The sequence below is a fragment of the Mauremys mutica genome, chromosome 8 (genome assembly GCF_020497125.1).
Source record: "Mauremys mutica isolate MM-2020 ecotype Southern chromosome 8, ASM2049712v1, whole genome shotgun sequence".
Lineage (NCBI taxonomy): Eukaryota > Metazoa > Chordata > Testudines > Geoemydidae > Mauremys > Mauremys mutica.
In genome coordinates, this window is record NC_059079.1 from 32047131 (window position 1) to 32061726 (window position 14596).

At 41.5% G+C, this 14596-nt stretch overlaps 1 protein-coding gene across 1 annotated transcript in view; it reads left to right on the forward strand.

The window, feature by feature from the left end:
- ZNF326 (zinc finger protein 326) overlaps positions 1 to 14596 on the forward strand; it is a 43156-nt gene that overhangs the window by 22560 nt on the left and 6000 nt on the right. The window contains exons 5-8 of the mRNA XM_045027043.1: positions 7422 to 7536; positions 9092 to 9239; positions 10423 to 10522; positions 13244 to 13374. Coding sequence (XP_044882978.1) covers positions 7422 to 7536; positions 9092 to 9239; positions 10423 to 10522; positions 13244 to 13374 — 494 coding nt within the window. The remainder of the gene's footprint in view (positions 1 to 7421; positions 7537 to 9091; positions 9240 to 10422; positions 10523 to 13243; positions 13375 to 14596) is intronic.

Below are 14596 nucleotides of genomic sequence, written 5' to 3' on the forward strand. Positions count from 1 at the left end.
TAACTAGCTATTTAACTGAACCTCCAATGTGAGGATGAAACTCTGAAGAATTTACTTGGCTTACTGCCTTGAATAGTATAATTGAAAAGCCAAGTCTGCTGACCCTCAGTCTTGTGACCAGAACACGTTCACTGGAACAAGCTAGCTTTTTAGTAAGCACTAAGTTCTCTGTATGTTAGCAGGTTGAAAAGGTTCCCCCTTGAAAAGTGAGCACATCTGATATGGAAGCCAGCGACTGGAACTTGGAACAAAACGGGGGGGGGGGGGGGTGTTTATATGAACACCCCACGTTTTGTTGTTCCAAGTTTCAGTCGCTGGCTTCCATATCAGATGTGCTCAGTTTACTGGACGCTTTTTCTGCCTACCAGTCTTTTAAATGGATTTGAGGCCTGTTCTACGCTAGAAAATTAGGTCAGCATAACTACGTCGCTCAGGGTTGTGAAAAATGCACAGCCCTGAGTGGCAAAGCTAAGCTGACCTAAGTCCCTGTGTAGACCGTGCTAGGTTGACAGAATAATTCCATCTGCTCCCATCAGCAAAGGTAGTGTCTATGCTGCAGCGGTTCAGCTGTAGCATTTTAAGTGTAGACATAACCCCAGTCAAGTTATGTTCTTTCCATCTTCCATTAGTCAGTAATAAAGGTCTCTTGCCTTGAAATTTGTTCTCAGTGATACTTTTGTAACCAGATTGTTTATGCAGCAAAGAATCCTGTGGCACCTTATAGACTAACAGACGTTTTGGAGCATGAGCTTTCGTGGGTGAATACCCACGAAAGCTCATGCTCCAAAACGTCTGTTAGTGCCACAGGATTCTTTGCTGCTTTTACAGATCCAGACTAACATGGCTACCCCTCTGATACCAGATTGTTTACGGTTAGGTTGTAAAGGTCTAATTGCTTGGAGTTCTATTCTGTTGATTTACAAGATATGATAGAATCCTCTTTGCTTTTTCTTGGCTGTATTTGATCTGCAGGCCTAAAAGGAGTAAAAAGAAGTAAAATAAGCAGATCTGACTTATACATACGTGGAACAGCTCTGAGTAAGGTGGTGCTTTTGCATAGTCACTTCAGTGTCAGAAGCCATGTAACCACGTGTAAATCATACTCAGTAACTAATAGTAAATATCCTTATACACCTTTGATCCACTAGTATATTCAGCATATATATTCTTAATCTGACAGTTTTTCAATTTTGTATTCCCTTGTCAGAAGACGTTTGAAAAGGATGCTTAATTGTCCTAGATCAGGGGTTCTCAGACCTTTTCATACTGAGGATCACGTCTTAAAATAGTGACTTGTGGACACATTTCCCCGCCCCCAGTCCCCTACTCATGAACTTGCATACCAGCTGATAAGGGAATAATATCCCTGTAACAACTATAGCAAATGCTTAAGATGTATAAAAGTAATATTAGGAATAGTATTTAATGCATTGTTAGCTGCTCGAATATGATTTAGCAGCTGGAAATGAGAAGAGAGAACACCACATTGTCATGGCCTGGAAACCACTGGTCCTTGTGAATTCCAGTGATATGTTACCATGTGATGGAAATAATTGTGTTTATTGATTTTTATTTTTAATTTACCCAACTTGGTCACCTGTAAAATTAGGTAGAACCACCAACCAAAGCAATAGTTATATTGCTGATGGAATTTCCCAGATGGGAAAGGGCTGTCACTTTCTTACTGAAAAGATTGAAAGATTGAAAAAGTTTAGATTTGCCATCTTAAATTATGAATATTGGGATTCTAGAGAAGATTAAATTCTAGATTTAAGCATGCTTTACCACTATCGTGAAATTAAGATATTGTATGTAAAATGTGTATACATAATTTTTGTATATAAAATTTAGTTTCCTAATTAGATTAAATTATTTTTTCCAAGAGCTCAGAACTCTTAACAAGCTAGTTTTTAAAGCAGGCAAAATATTCTTGGACCAGTTTGTATTCTCTGTTGCTCTAGTTTGGATAGGGAGCTACCACAGGAACATTGCACATATGGATCCCATGCATACAACCTACTTTCATAAATTTATGCTATCCCTGAAGTACATGGGTAGATTGAGGAGTTAAGTGTCAAATAGTGCAGCATAATGTGTGGTGAGGAGTACAGAATGGAACAAAGAGTAAAAGATGACAGAGAAACTAGAGGATAGAGCAGGCCTGCACAACATGCGGCCCGCGGAGCCTCACTGTGCGGCCCCCGAGGGGATTCTAAATCCCCCGCACACGGCGCTCTGCGGGCAGCCCAGAGCCCTTTGAATCCCGGCCCGCAGCAGGGCCTGGGCTGCCTGCAGGGGCAGGGAGCCCAGAGCCCTTTAAATCCCAGCCGCAGCCAGGAGTCAGAGGGCTCTGCGCTGCCTGCAGGGACAGGGAGCCCAGAGCCCATTAAATCTCAGCCGCGGCCGGGAGTCAGAGGGCTCTGGGCTGCCGGCAGCCGCGGGGAGCCCAGAGCCCTTTAAATCCCAGCCGCGGCCGGGAATCAGATGGCTCTGGGCTGCCGGCAGCCATGGGGAGCCCAGAGCCCTTTAAATCCCAGCCTCAGCCGGGAATCAGAGGGCTCTGGGCTGCCAGCAGCCACGGGGAGCTCAGAGCCCTTTGAATCCCAGCCCGCGGCCGCTGATTGCACCCTCCCCGGACCCCTGCCCCAACTGCCCCCCAGGACCCCCACCCCCTATCTAAGCACCGCTGGTCCTTGTCCCCTGATACCCCTCTCCTGGGACCCCTGCCCCTAACTGCCCCCCCAGGACCCCACCCCCTATCTAAATGCCGCTGCTCCTTGTCCCCCGATTTCCCCCTCCCGAGACCCCTGCCCCTAACTGCCCCTTGGGACCCCAGCCCCTATCTAAGCCTCCCTTCTCCTTGTCCCCAACTGCCCCCTCCTGAGACCCTTCCAACTTCCCCCCAGGACCCCACCCCCTACCTGTCCCCTGATAAACCTCTGGGACTCCCATGCCTATCCTACTGCTGCCTGTCCCCTGACTGCCCCCCTGAACCTCTGCCCCATCCAACCACCCCTGCTCCCTGTCCCTTGACTGCCCCCTGGAAACCCCTACCCCTTCTCCAACCCCCAGCCCCCTTATCGTGCCACTCAGACCAGCGTGTCTGGCTCCGTGCAGCTCCAGACAGTTGCTGTCATGGTCCACCGTGGAGCACCCCCTCTCCCCCCAGCACCAGCCTTCCAGATTTGAACACCTCAAAATTCAGGAGTGCTCAAGCTCAGTTGGGCAGCTTTTACTTCATTTCTCCCAAATCAAATATACTGATCCACTGTAACTTGCTGTAGAAAAAGTAGGATAAAATTGAGCAAGAAATGCTTATTAGGACTGGAATTGCTATTTTCAACAGCCATTGCCTTTTTGTTTGTTTGAAAGGAAGACAGTGATATTGCATTGGCAAATTCTCCATAGAAAGAAAGAGTGGAACAAAATAATAAAGGCACCTCAACTTCTCCTCATTTATGGAGGACAGTCTTATAATATGCATCCAGATATCCTCCAATCACACAAGCTGAAAATTGTTCCACTTTACTGCAGCTCTGTAACCATATGGGAACCAATCCTGTCTGTGTTTTGTGCACATCCAAAATTCCTGCTGAATGACCCGCCCTGGGAGCGAGTTACCAGTGACCCAGGGCTGGGGCGGCAGGAGGTGGGGGGGGGGGGCACTGGTGGGGGGGAGCCCAGGTCTGGGGCAGCAGCAGGGTAGAGGGAGGGCACTGGTGGGGAGGAAAGGGGGAAGCCCAGTGCTGGGGTGGCAGGGTGTGTGTGTGGGTGGGGGGAGAGCCCAGGACTGGGTCAGCAGGAGGGTACAGGGCGGAGCCCAGGGCTGGGAAGGGGAGCAGCCAAATTTTTTTTTGCTTGGGGCAGCAAAAAACCTAGAGCCGGCCCTGCCGGGTTCCCCCAGCCACCGGAGCCCCGGGCCCTTTAATTTGACCCTGAGGGCTCCCAGCCACCTCTTTAGCTGGGAGCCCCTGGTTGATTTAAAATAAAGTATCACCTCCCCACCCCCAACCTTCCTTTTTGGCCCACAGCTGTTTTGTTGGGGCAGCGCTGGGGAAGGAGGGTTTGTTTCCGCAGGGCTAGGCGGCTCTGGGGCGGGGTGTTTCTGCGGGGCCGGGAGGTTTCGGCCCTCAGCTGTTTTCTTTGGAGGAATGTGGCCCTCGCCGCTTTACGAGTTGTGCAGGCCTGGGATACAGCAAGGATGACCAAAAAATAAGAGCAGAGGAGCTGAAACATAAGAGGCGTCAAGGAAGGGAGGCAGGGGAAGTGAAAGGATAGGCATGGATGCAGGGGGAGTGAAAGAAAAGGCAATCCAGCCTTGAAGGAGATACCAGCTGCAAGTCAATGGATGAACTTGGCTATTGAGATAGGTACGAAAATCTTAGTTCCATATTGGAACAGTCATGTCTTAGTGTTTCTCTTGTTGAACTGGCAAATGGGAACTCTTTCTCAAACAATTTTATTTAAATCATAATCTGGATCCCTCAAAGTCTCAGAAAGGTATCTCTCAAACAGTTAAATACAGGGCAGTTTAAATCTCATTCCTGATTATGAAACTGTAATTCACAATGGTTTGAATACTTGTGATATACATTTGTTTGATTTGATTACACATGAAATAATGTTTGATAAATTGGGTTTTAACTAATTCCCCTTAATTCAAGTTAATCACTGTAGTTAATCGCAGATGTTGAGAATAAATTTATTGGACATTTTTACTGGGTTTAACATGATACTTTAAGCTCTTAATTTTTTTTTACATGAGAAATTTGTGGATTTGACTTTATTATGATAATGACACTGAAGCAGGTAATACGGATATGGACGAAGATTTTACAACAGATGCCTGTGATGTTGAGTATAAGGCCTTTGGAGGCAAGTTTGCCTTGTCCGGTAAGACAGAGTACATGTGCCCCTGCACTTGCTTTTGTGTGATTACAGGTTTGACAGGATCAATGTACTTGAATATGTGTTCTGTAATAACACTTGCATAGTGCATTTCATCTTCCAAGTGCTTTACAAACATTGAGGAGAAAATGATTTGAGTATCTCACATGGTGCTAAATATTAGACCTTTCATTAAAGGTTGGAGTGGGGAGCATGGTTGTCTAACTGGAAATCATTCACAATTTTTGATGTTTATATGCTTGTCATCTCATTATGTTTTGATCATATTTGTATGTTATGCTTGTTTTGATTCTTTTGGTATCTTAGACTTAGTGGTCACTTACATTTTATTTGTCTTACCAGTAGGTTATCCTTATATTTTTACTTATTGAATATTGCATTGAATCTTAGGTGGGTTAATTATAAAAATGATGATTAGTTAACTGACAGCTGCCCTTATTAATAAATATTTTTATATAATCTTCTTCCCGAAACAGGTAAATAATTGATTTCTGTTAAACAAATTTTAGCTTATATGTTAACCACAATATTTTCAAACACACAAAGAAGGGATTTCAATGTTGAGGCTGAAACTCTGTCCTAAATCCCCTTTTCTGATATGTCTTGCTATTGTATATATGGTTTGTCTGATAACAAGGAATGCTGAAAAATTGCTTCAAATTGTACAAAGTTTGTTTTCTTGGAATGCTATGGGCATACTTTTCATACTATGTAATGGACTTTTCATTAAACTATAATACACCTTTTGTTTGTGTGGTTACTCTGCTTACAAGACCAACTGAAATCTGCAGAACAGTTTCTGAGACTTTCACTCAATAATTGCATAATACTGCAGATCATTAACTTTAAATAGTAAATTGTAAAGACTGGACTGCTAGTTAACCTATTTTGCAGGTGTGCTTTTCCAATGAGGTCCTATATGAAACATTGCAAATCTCTGGGCCCATCAATAATGCCACTTTAGCAAATGCATGTGAAAATTTATGCAGCTTTTAAATGAATGCAATGTCATGCAGGAAAATGGGAGACTCAAGTTCATATCTGGACTCAGGCTTCCATTCTCCTGGCCTGGAGAGGCTGGGCATGTTAAAGGTATCTACTGATCTTGAGGGTAAGATGCTCAGGCCATTTCACTCCACAAAACTCCATACCAGATGATTTATGCAGCAGTTAAACAAGAAATCCTTTGCTCATCTTCTGGGTTGAAGGTAAGGTGCTGCACTGAAAATTTTAACCCTGGAGCGCGTTATTGGGAAATGTAAAAAAGAATGATACAGGTCGGGGATATTCTCTTTCCTGCTGGAGCAGAGTAGTGTTCAGGTCCTACATGGAAGGTGAAGAGCCTGTTCCACAAAATAAAATACAAAATGTCTTTGGAGGCCAATAGGGAAGCACAACTCTTCTAAAGTAATTGTGAATGTTTTGAACACTTAATACTACTTCTGGTCCCAGCTAGCTTTTTGAAATTCTCTTCACTGAGATGAGTTTGTCATGGGGTTGTGTACACATTTTCTGCTATTGTTTGGTTGGACACACGTTTCAGGGGAAATGACCTTTCTTTAAAGTTGACCTGCAAAAGGAAAAACAAATTATACCTTCTTACTTCTTGTGAACAGTGGCCTGAATGTTTTTTTGTTTTTGTTTTTTGTTAAACACATGTTCATAGGAGTCGTAGAGCAGAAATATAGAACTATTGTGATTGGCAAAAGACTGAAAACTGAGCAGTTAAGAAAGGAAGGGATTTTTAGTCAGACATTTAAAAACTTAGTTACTTGGCAACATATTCTTCCTCAAATGCCTGAGAAACACTTTACAGAATTTCTTTGCTTACGATTCTACTATCCCTGCTAAGAAAATTCATCCTGGTTTTTGCTAGAGGGCTAGAGTAGTGGAGGAAGATTTATTATTTATCTTTAAGCTGTAAGCCAGAAGTTTGTGGGAGAGGATTTAAAAATTGATATTCAGTGCCTATACATCATAATCAAAAAGAGACATTAACAATTATGTTTTTTCCTTGTAGATAATCTTTGTATTTGTTTTCATTGTATAAGCTATCTTCACAACAAAAAGAGTGGCTAGAGACTGATTTCTTTTTAATGATAAATTATGTTTTATGCAACAGCAAATATTGCCATGAAACACTAAAATTGTGGAGTGTTTGAATAATTGCAATTTTCCAGTGTCCCTTCTGGTCACTTACTTGGAAATGCCTTTAGTATCTAAGCAAAATGGGGTTGGGTTGGCTTTAACTCTGAATTTCCTCACTTTGTGAGTTTAATTCAGGCCCTTAACCATTAAACTTGCATTGAAATATTAATGTTTACTGATTTTTTTTTAATTAAATTAAAAATACCCCAAACTTATGCCATTGAATCACTATGACTTGAATTTATTTCACATTTTGGGACTAGAAAAGATGGTTGTTAAAGAGGCAGGGGAAGTCAAGCATTCCACTTTCTACTCTCTGGATTTTGGAGATAAAAAGTGTTTAACTCAATTCACTGTGTGTTAAGGTACCAAACCAGAGGTCAAAAGTGAAGAGGAGGAAAAACGCCGAATTGAGGCAAGAAGAGAGAAACAGAGGCGTAGAAGAGAGAAAAACAGTGAAAAATATGGTGATGGATACAGGTTTGTGCTGTTGGTGTTGTTTTCTATTTAACATATATCATCATTCCCAGTACAGGGATCGGCAACCTTTGGCATGCGGCCGGGATGGTTTGTTTACCTTCAGCGTCCGCAGGTTTGGCCGATTGTGGCTCCCACTGGCCGCGGTTCACCGTCCCAGGCCAATGAGGGCTGCAGGAAGCGATGCGGGCCGAGGGATAGGCTGGTCACTGCTTCCCGCAGTCCCCATTGGCCTGGAGCGGTGAACCACAGCCAGTGGGAGCTGCGATTGGCCAAACGTGTGGATGCTACAGGTAAACTGTCCCGGCCCGCCAGGGGTTTACCCTGATGGGCTGCGTGCCAAAGGTTGTCTATCCCTGCCCTTGTAGCACCTTTTGCTGGGTGCTCTCTATAGAGGAATACATCAAAGGGTGCTAGGTATACAAGTGTTTTTAAAAAAACAATCTCTCTTGTTAGAGAGGAGATTGCTCAAGTAGAGTACTTGAAACATTTTGGAGGTATAATACCATTAATTTTTCTGAAAGTATATTATTGCACACCACTATGATCATGAGATGTTCAAATAATCATCTTTTACAGTGGTACCATCTTCCAGTACTATGCCATATGTTTCTAGTACAATTAGATGAATCTACATGCTGAAAGGGTATTCCTGCTATCCTTCTTAAGCTCCTCAGGATAGGAATTGATCTTATTCTGTGTTTCATTTGTCTCCATTTTAAGCATTACAAAAGCGCCAAATTATCAAGGAGGCCTGGTTTTCACACAAAAATGGAATACTTTAGTAAATAAGAGGAGTATTCAGTTTCAAGTATATTCCACTAAACTGTGCCCCAGGAAAATGGATTCATTAAGATTATACCGGGATCTCAAACTCTCCAGAGTGCAAGGGGAATTTTGATGTAAGATTTCAGCTTTGTAGTAAAAATAAATTGAGATCTCCCTGATGTGATTTTATTCTGAAGTGTGGGTTTTTTTTGGTAGTTTTGTGATTATATAGGATTACGTGTTATATGGGTAGAAGGAAAGAAAAGCTCCCTGACTACATCTGTTCCTCAAACTGTCTCCATTTTCTTGGGTCCTCTTTCCATTCCCTGCTGTTTGTACCTTTCCCCACCAATATGAGATTGACACACCTGATAGTTTCGCTATTGCTAAACACTGACAGAATTTTTGAATATCAGCAATAAAATTAACCAACCTATTTCATGCTACAGTTAAAAAAATGTTGAGTAACAGTTCAGTACATACCTGTTTGAAAATTCAAATAGACATCACTGGCTGCGTTTGCATTCAGCTCACTTTTGGCCCTTACCTTCAGAACCGTAGCACTGCAAATTTAGCTTTCTCTTATGTAAATGTCATTAATAAAAATTATAGAAAAAGTTGGCTTAATTTTCTACACTTAACTAGGGAAAACTTTCCTACTTGTCACAGGTGACTGAATTTATGTCCCCACATAAGCCATGTAGGTAATTCTTGAAAAACACTTTAAAAAAAAAAAAACCACACAAACTTACTGAACAGTAACACCTTTAACATACGTTTCTCCTCCTAGAATGGCATTCACTTGCTCATTTTGTAAATTTCGAACCTTTGAAGAGAAAGACATTGAAGCTCATTTGGAAAGTGCTGCTCACCAGGAAACATTGGATCATATTCAGAAGCAAACCAAATTTGACAAAGTAGTGATGGAGTTTCTGCACGTAAGTCATTACGTTCATAGAAATGTAGGGCTGGAATGGACCCCAAGAGATCATCTAGTACAGCCTCCTGTGCTGAGACATGACCAAGTAAACCCAGACCATCCCTGACAGGTGTTAGTCCAACCTTTTCTTGAAAGCCTCCAGTGACTCTTCTACAACCTAAGGATATTCCAGAATTTAACTACCCTTACAGTTAGAACATTTTTCTTAACATCTAACCTAAATCTCTCTGCTTGCTTTAGAGTAAGCCCATTACTTCTTGTCCTACCTTCAGTGGACATGGAGGACAATTAATTATGGTCCTCTTTATATGTGCACTGACAGTGGTATATAGAGTTCAGTCACAGCATGCAAAGGTAGCACCAGTAAAAATACAGTGTATACAGTGAGGCCTGGCTTAGGTAGAATAGAGTAAGTGCCCTGAACCCCTAGGGTATATACCCTACATGGCTCTCTACATGCCTATGCCGTGCCTCCCATGTCTACACTTCAAGTTTTAGTAGTGTAGTGTCCAGCTGCCTCCCCACTGCCAAAGCCGTTTCCCATGGTGGAGGAGAGGAGGCAGTGGGGAAAGGCTATGACGGGGGGGCAGGGAAAGGTTCTGGTGGGGGGGAGGAAGGGAGCAGAGGAAGCAGTGGTGGTGGGACGGGGAGGGAGCAGGGGAAATAATGGGGAAGGGCTCTGTCCTCTATGATTTCTTGAAGGTAATTGTTAATGGTTCTGAGATTGAATACCCTTGGATGAATTTTGTCAGACCTTACCAACTTGAATACATCTAAATTATCTTGATTTGTAGATTTTGGAGTTTAAATTAAATTGTACCGTTTATTGTCTTCAAAACTTATTTAATTTTTCATTAGATCATTTAACTTAGGAAAAGGGTTGTCCACAGTAAACACTACTGAACAGAAAGGCAAGTTCAGAATTTTTGAAAAGTAGCATCGCTTCACAGCTAGGTAACAAAATAAGCCATTATTGAAGCTAATAGTTTTGAATGTCTTTGTTAGTCACTATGACAGAACATTCCCTTGGAACTAATAATAGTTGATATATACACATCTAATAATCAGGAGTAGAAAGAGCCAAGTAACTTTCAAAATTTAGTACGTTTCTGGTTTGGGGTGTTGTGTAGGTGGAAAAATGTCAGTCATTTAAAATTGATGTTCTGTTTCCTGCATTCTAGGAGTGTATGGTGAATAAATTCAAAAAGACAGCTATGCGCAAACAGCAGACCAACAACCAAACTGAAAATGTCCAAGTTGTTGAAAAAGATGTAATGGAAGGCAAGTAACAGACTCCATATGAAAGTGCATGTTTTGGGAATACCCAGGTCTTTTTTCTTTTCTTTTAATTTAATTTTATTCTCATTTGAACATGCTGATCTGATGTTTGGATTAAAATCAGTTCCTGTGCTCTTTATAAAATCTGCTGGACTCTCTTTAAAAGCTGTTTACTCCAAAGGCAAGTCTCCTCTTAGTTCTACAATTCTGGTCTCCAGTGCATCTGTAGTGTTAAAGGTCTCAAAACCTTCCAAAACTAGGTACTATTACTAAGATTTTGAGTCACATTACATATCACTTATTCCACACCCTTCCTCTTTTGGGATGAGATTCTGTTCTGGGCCTTTAAGAAGTGCAGCACTAAACTCGCAACTCGAGGAGGTGTTGGGGCTAAAATGACTTCTAAGCCACTGTTGTAGCCATTCTGGGGCTGTCCTTGGGGCTAGAGAAGCCCTTGGTGTAACTTAGCCCTAGAGACTGTTCTGAATTACAGTGACCTCCCTGCCTTATGAGCTGCGGTACTGTGTAAGCAGCCCTGCCCCAACACCCCTCTCTGTCCAGGTGGAGCTTCTATGCTGGGTTTTACAAGGGGTCTTCTGGAGGCAGCATTGTGGCTGTTTTCCAGAGTGTGTGCACTGAGAAGAATCCTCCCTCATGCTACTCTGGCCTTTTGTAGAGCATATAGTGGCCAGGATTTTACCCTTGATCTTTGTCTTGTCTTAATTAGCACAGCACTTATCAGATAAGACATCCACTGGATCAAAGATCCACACGCTTCATGTGTAGGGAAGCCCTTAGACCTTTGTTCCAGTGGATGTCATATCTGCTAAATGCGGTATAAATTACAGTGTACTATAACATTTACAATAGTTTAAATTCAACTATTTACAGCAGTTCTAAAAAGTCACCCCCCCTTAAATTCTGTGTGTGTGTGTATGTATGTATGTATGTGTGTATGTGTGTGTGTATGTGTATATATATATATATATATATATATATATATATATATATATATATATATTATATATATATATATATATATGAAAACCTTTTCATGTTAGCTTGTTAACAGAAAACCTTGAATGCAAATATTGTAAGTTTTTAAGTAGAATTTGAGTCCTGCAAGTTTTCCTGTCGGGGGGGGAGAGGGGGGAGAAATTCGTATATCCTTATGTAGGGCAGAGTGGCAATTCATACATCTACTGTAATAGGATCAGTCCTATAGAAAATTCTTTTTTTTTCTTTTCTTTTGTTAACTTCAAAAATATCTAAGTACCCTAAATAAAACTAGATTCTTCTTTGAGTGGTGGTCCCTATGTGTTTTCCACACATGGGTACCTATGCATGCCGTGTACCCGAGTCCAGAAATCCTTAGTAAGCAGTGTCTGGTGGCCTTCACATGCAAAGTTGCTATCCTTGTGCTGCAGACAGAAAGCATAAGAGTCAGTGCAGGCTGACATCTCTCCTGTTCCATCTTACTGCTACATCACCTGACTCAGCCCTGGTCTACAGTGGGGGGGTCATCCTAAGATATGCAGCTTCAGCTACGTGAATAGTGTAGCTGAAGTCGGCGTATCTTAGGTCCATTTACCTGGCCGTGAGGAGCGATTTACGCTGCCGCTCCCCGGTCGACTCCGCTTCTGCCTCTCGCGAGCTGGAGTTCCGGAGTCAACAGAGAGTGTGTTCAGGGATCAATTTATCCACAGTAGATGAGATGTGATAAATTGATCCCCGATAGATTGATCCCTACCCGCCGATCTGGCGGGTAGTGAAGACCTGCCCTCAGAATCCTCTGGGTCCACAGTTTTCCCCAGCTTGTTTCATAGCAGCTTGTAAATATATATTGTAAATAGTTTTAATATTTAGTATAGTTAAAGTTTTGTGATAATATAGCTAGTTTGTCTTAGCTTTTCCCATTTTGGTGTCCCAGGGTTCAAGAATTGCATATCTTGCCCTTGCTCCTTCTCCATGAGCAGTTAGCACCAGTGCTGCCACTGCTGTCTGGGGATGGTGCATATCTCAGCAAAGTGCAGTATTTGAAACTTGTTTCCCCCATGAATATGTGATGCTCATGATGTTCAGCTTGGGAAACACCTCATGGAGAAGGCCATGAGATCTCACTTGTATTCAGGCAAGGGAGACTCCCCTGTATATTGACTTTGACTGATGAGCAGCAATCCTCTGAGGATGAGCTTGAGAGTGGAGCCTAGAGCTGCTAAGCCCAAGGAATTGTCACCAAGGGCTTTGCACAAGAGGGGTACTCTCATAGATACAAGGACAGATCCCCATCCAGGTCTACTCCTAAAAGAAGAGACCTCTCCCTGACTCTGTCTAGGTCAGGTGAGCCTTCGCTCACAATTCTGAAGGGCTCAGGATCACTTAAGACCCCTGGGCAGGTGGTTAAAATGCATAAGAAAAAGGATCTGTCAGGACTGCCTTTGGTTCCGATTTCTAAACATAAAGACTGTCATCCACCAGCTCCATTTAAGAGTGCTAGACCTGAGTCTTTGGTATTTTTGTTTTTTAAATAAAGCAGATCTTTGAAATATTAAAGTGAGTTTGATTTATTTGCCCAGGAGCATCTTTGACTTTCAGTTATGCAACTGTGTCTTACTTTGGCAAATTTAATTAGCATGAACTGAGCTTTGTAAATGTTTGCTTGTGTATAATTGATATAGACAATAGAGCCTCATAATTGTGGTAATGCCTTGTTTTCTTTGCTAGGCGTTACTGCTGATGACCACATGATGAAAGTTGAGACTGTTCACTGCAGTGCTTGCAGTGTGTATGTTCCTGCACTACACAGTTCTGTTCAACAGCACTTAAAATCTCCTGATCACACAAAGGGAAAACAAGTAAGATTTAGTATTTTAGAAATGTGTAATGCTCAGTTCATAATTACTTGTTCTGTGAACTGCTGAAGGTACAGTCTAATCTGAAGAGAAACTAGAACGCAGGTTTCCTTTTTAACTTTAGAATCTTTTGTTTTGATACTGGGTATCTAATGAGGAGCTGTAACGTAAGTTGTCTATTTGACAAGAGGGCTGAGTTTGTGATCTGTAGCTACGGGGTTTTTAGTTGTGATTCAGTGTAAGATTTAGATTTATATTCTGACTAATAAGTATACACTCTGATATGCTAGTTTTTTTTAGTGAAAGTAATGGTTTACAAAGGTTCAACTTTCCAGTACAGTGTATACATTAATAATAAAGTGCTTATGGCTGCCAATAAGGATCAAAAGAAAATCAGTGGTGACATACTTCTCTATTAAATTCCTCTATTAGAAATTGAAACTAGTAAGAAAACTTACTGCACTAAATATTCAGGCGTACTGTTCTTGGTTGAATGCATGAGATAACTGAAAGGAATTGTTGGAACAATAGTTATTTAAATTTATAAATAGGAGTTTAGAACATTGATTTAGGAAATTATTTATAGTGATATTGCATTAATAGTTCATTGGCCTTTCCTGTCTGTAGCAGACTTTAATGTATACCTAGTGCAAGGACTACATTCATATATTTTTGGGTGTTGCTGCTCCCATCATTTCCTCTGCAGGTTTCCTATAGACATATGCATGCCACCTCGCTGTTGTTTAAAGCCAAGGTGTTTCTTCTCATTGTTAAGCACTTTTTTAATCAGAAGGAAAAGTCTGATATAGAAAGAATTAGAACAGTTGAGAAGTAGTAGTGATCCACAGAAACAAAATTTCCATTGCAACTTAAAATGCTGCATTTTTTATTTAACTAATCTAGTAAGGTGAATGGTTGAAAGAGGAACATGATTGGAAAAATGGTGGTAGCTGGTGAGTGGGGCTTGGAGAATAATATAAATCTGCAGTAGTTTGGACATTCCTTGTCCATTATACAGTTACTGAGATTGTGTATTTTTAATAATTATAATAATAAATTACAGAAAATGATTAGCGGCCAATGTAAGTATAAATGTGCATTAAATTCATTCAGAGAAACCAGTTACATGGTTGCAGTTTGTAATGTAGATGAGGGCTTAACTGTCCCTAAACAAGGCTAAAGCCATGGGCCAGTCCACTCACCAACATCCAAATACAGCTGTGTT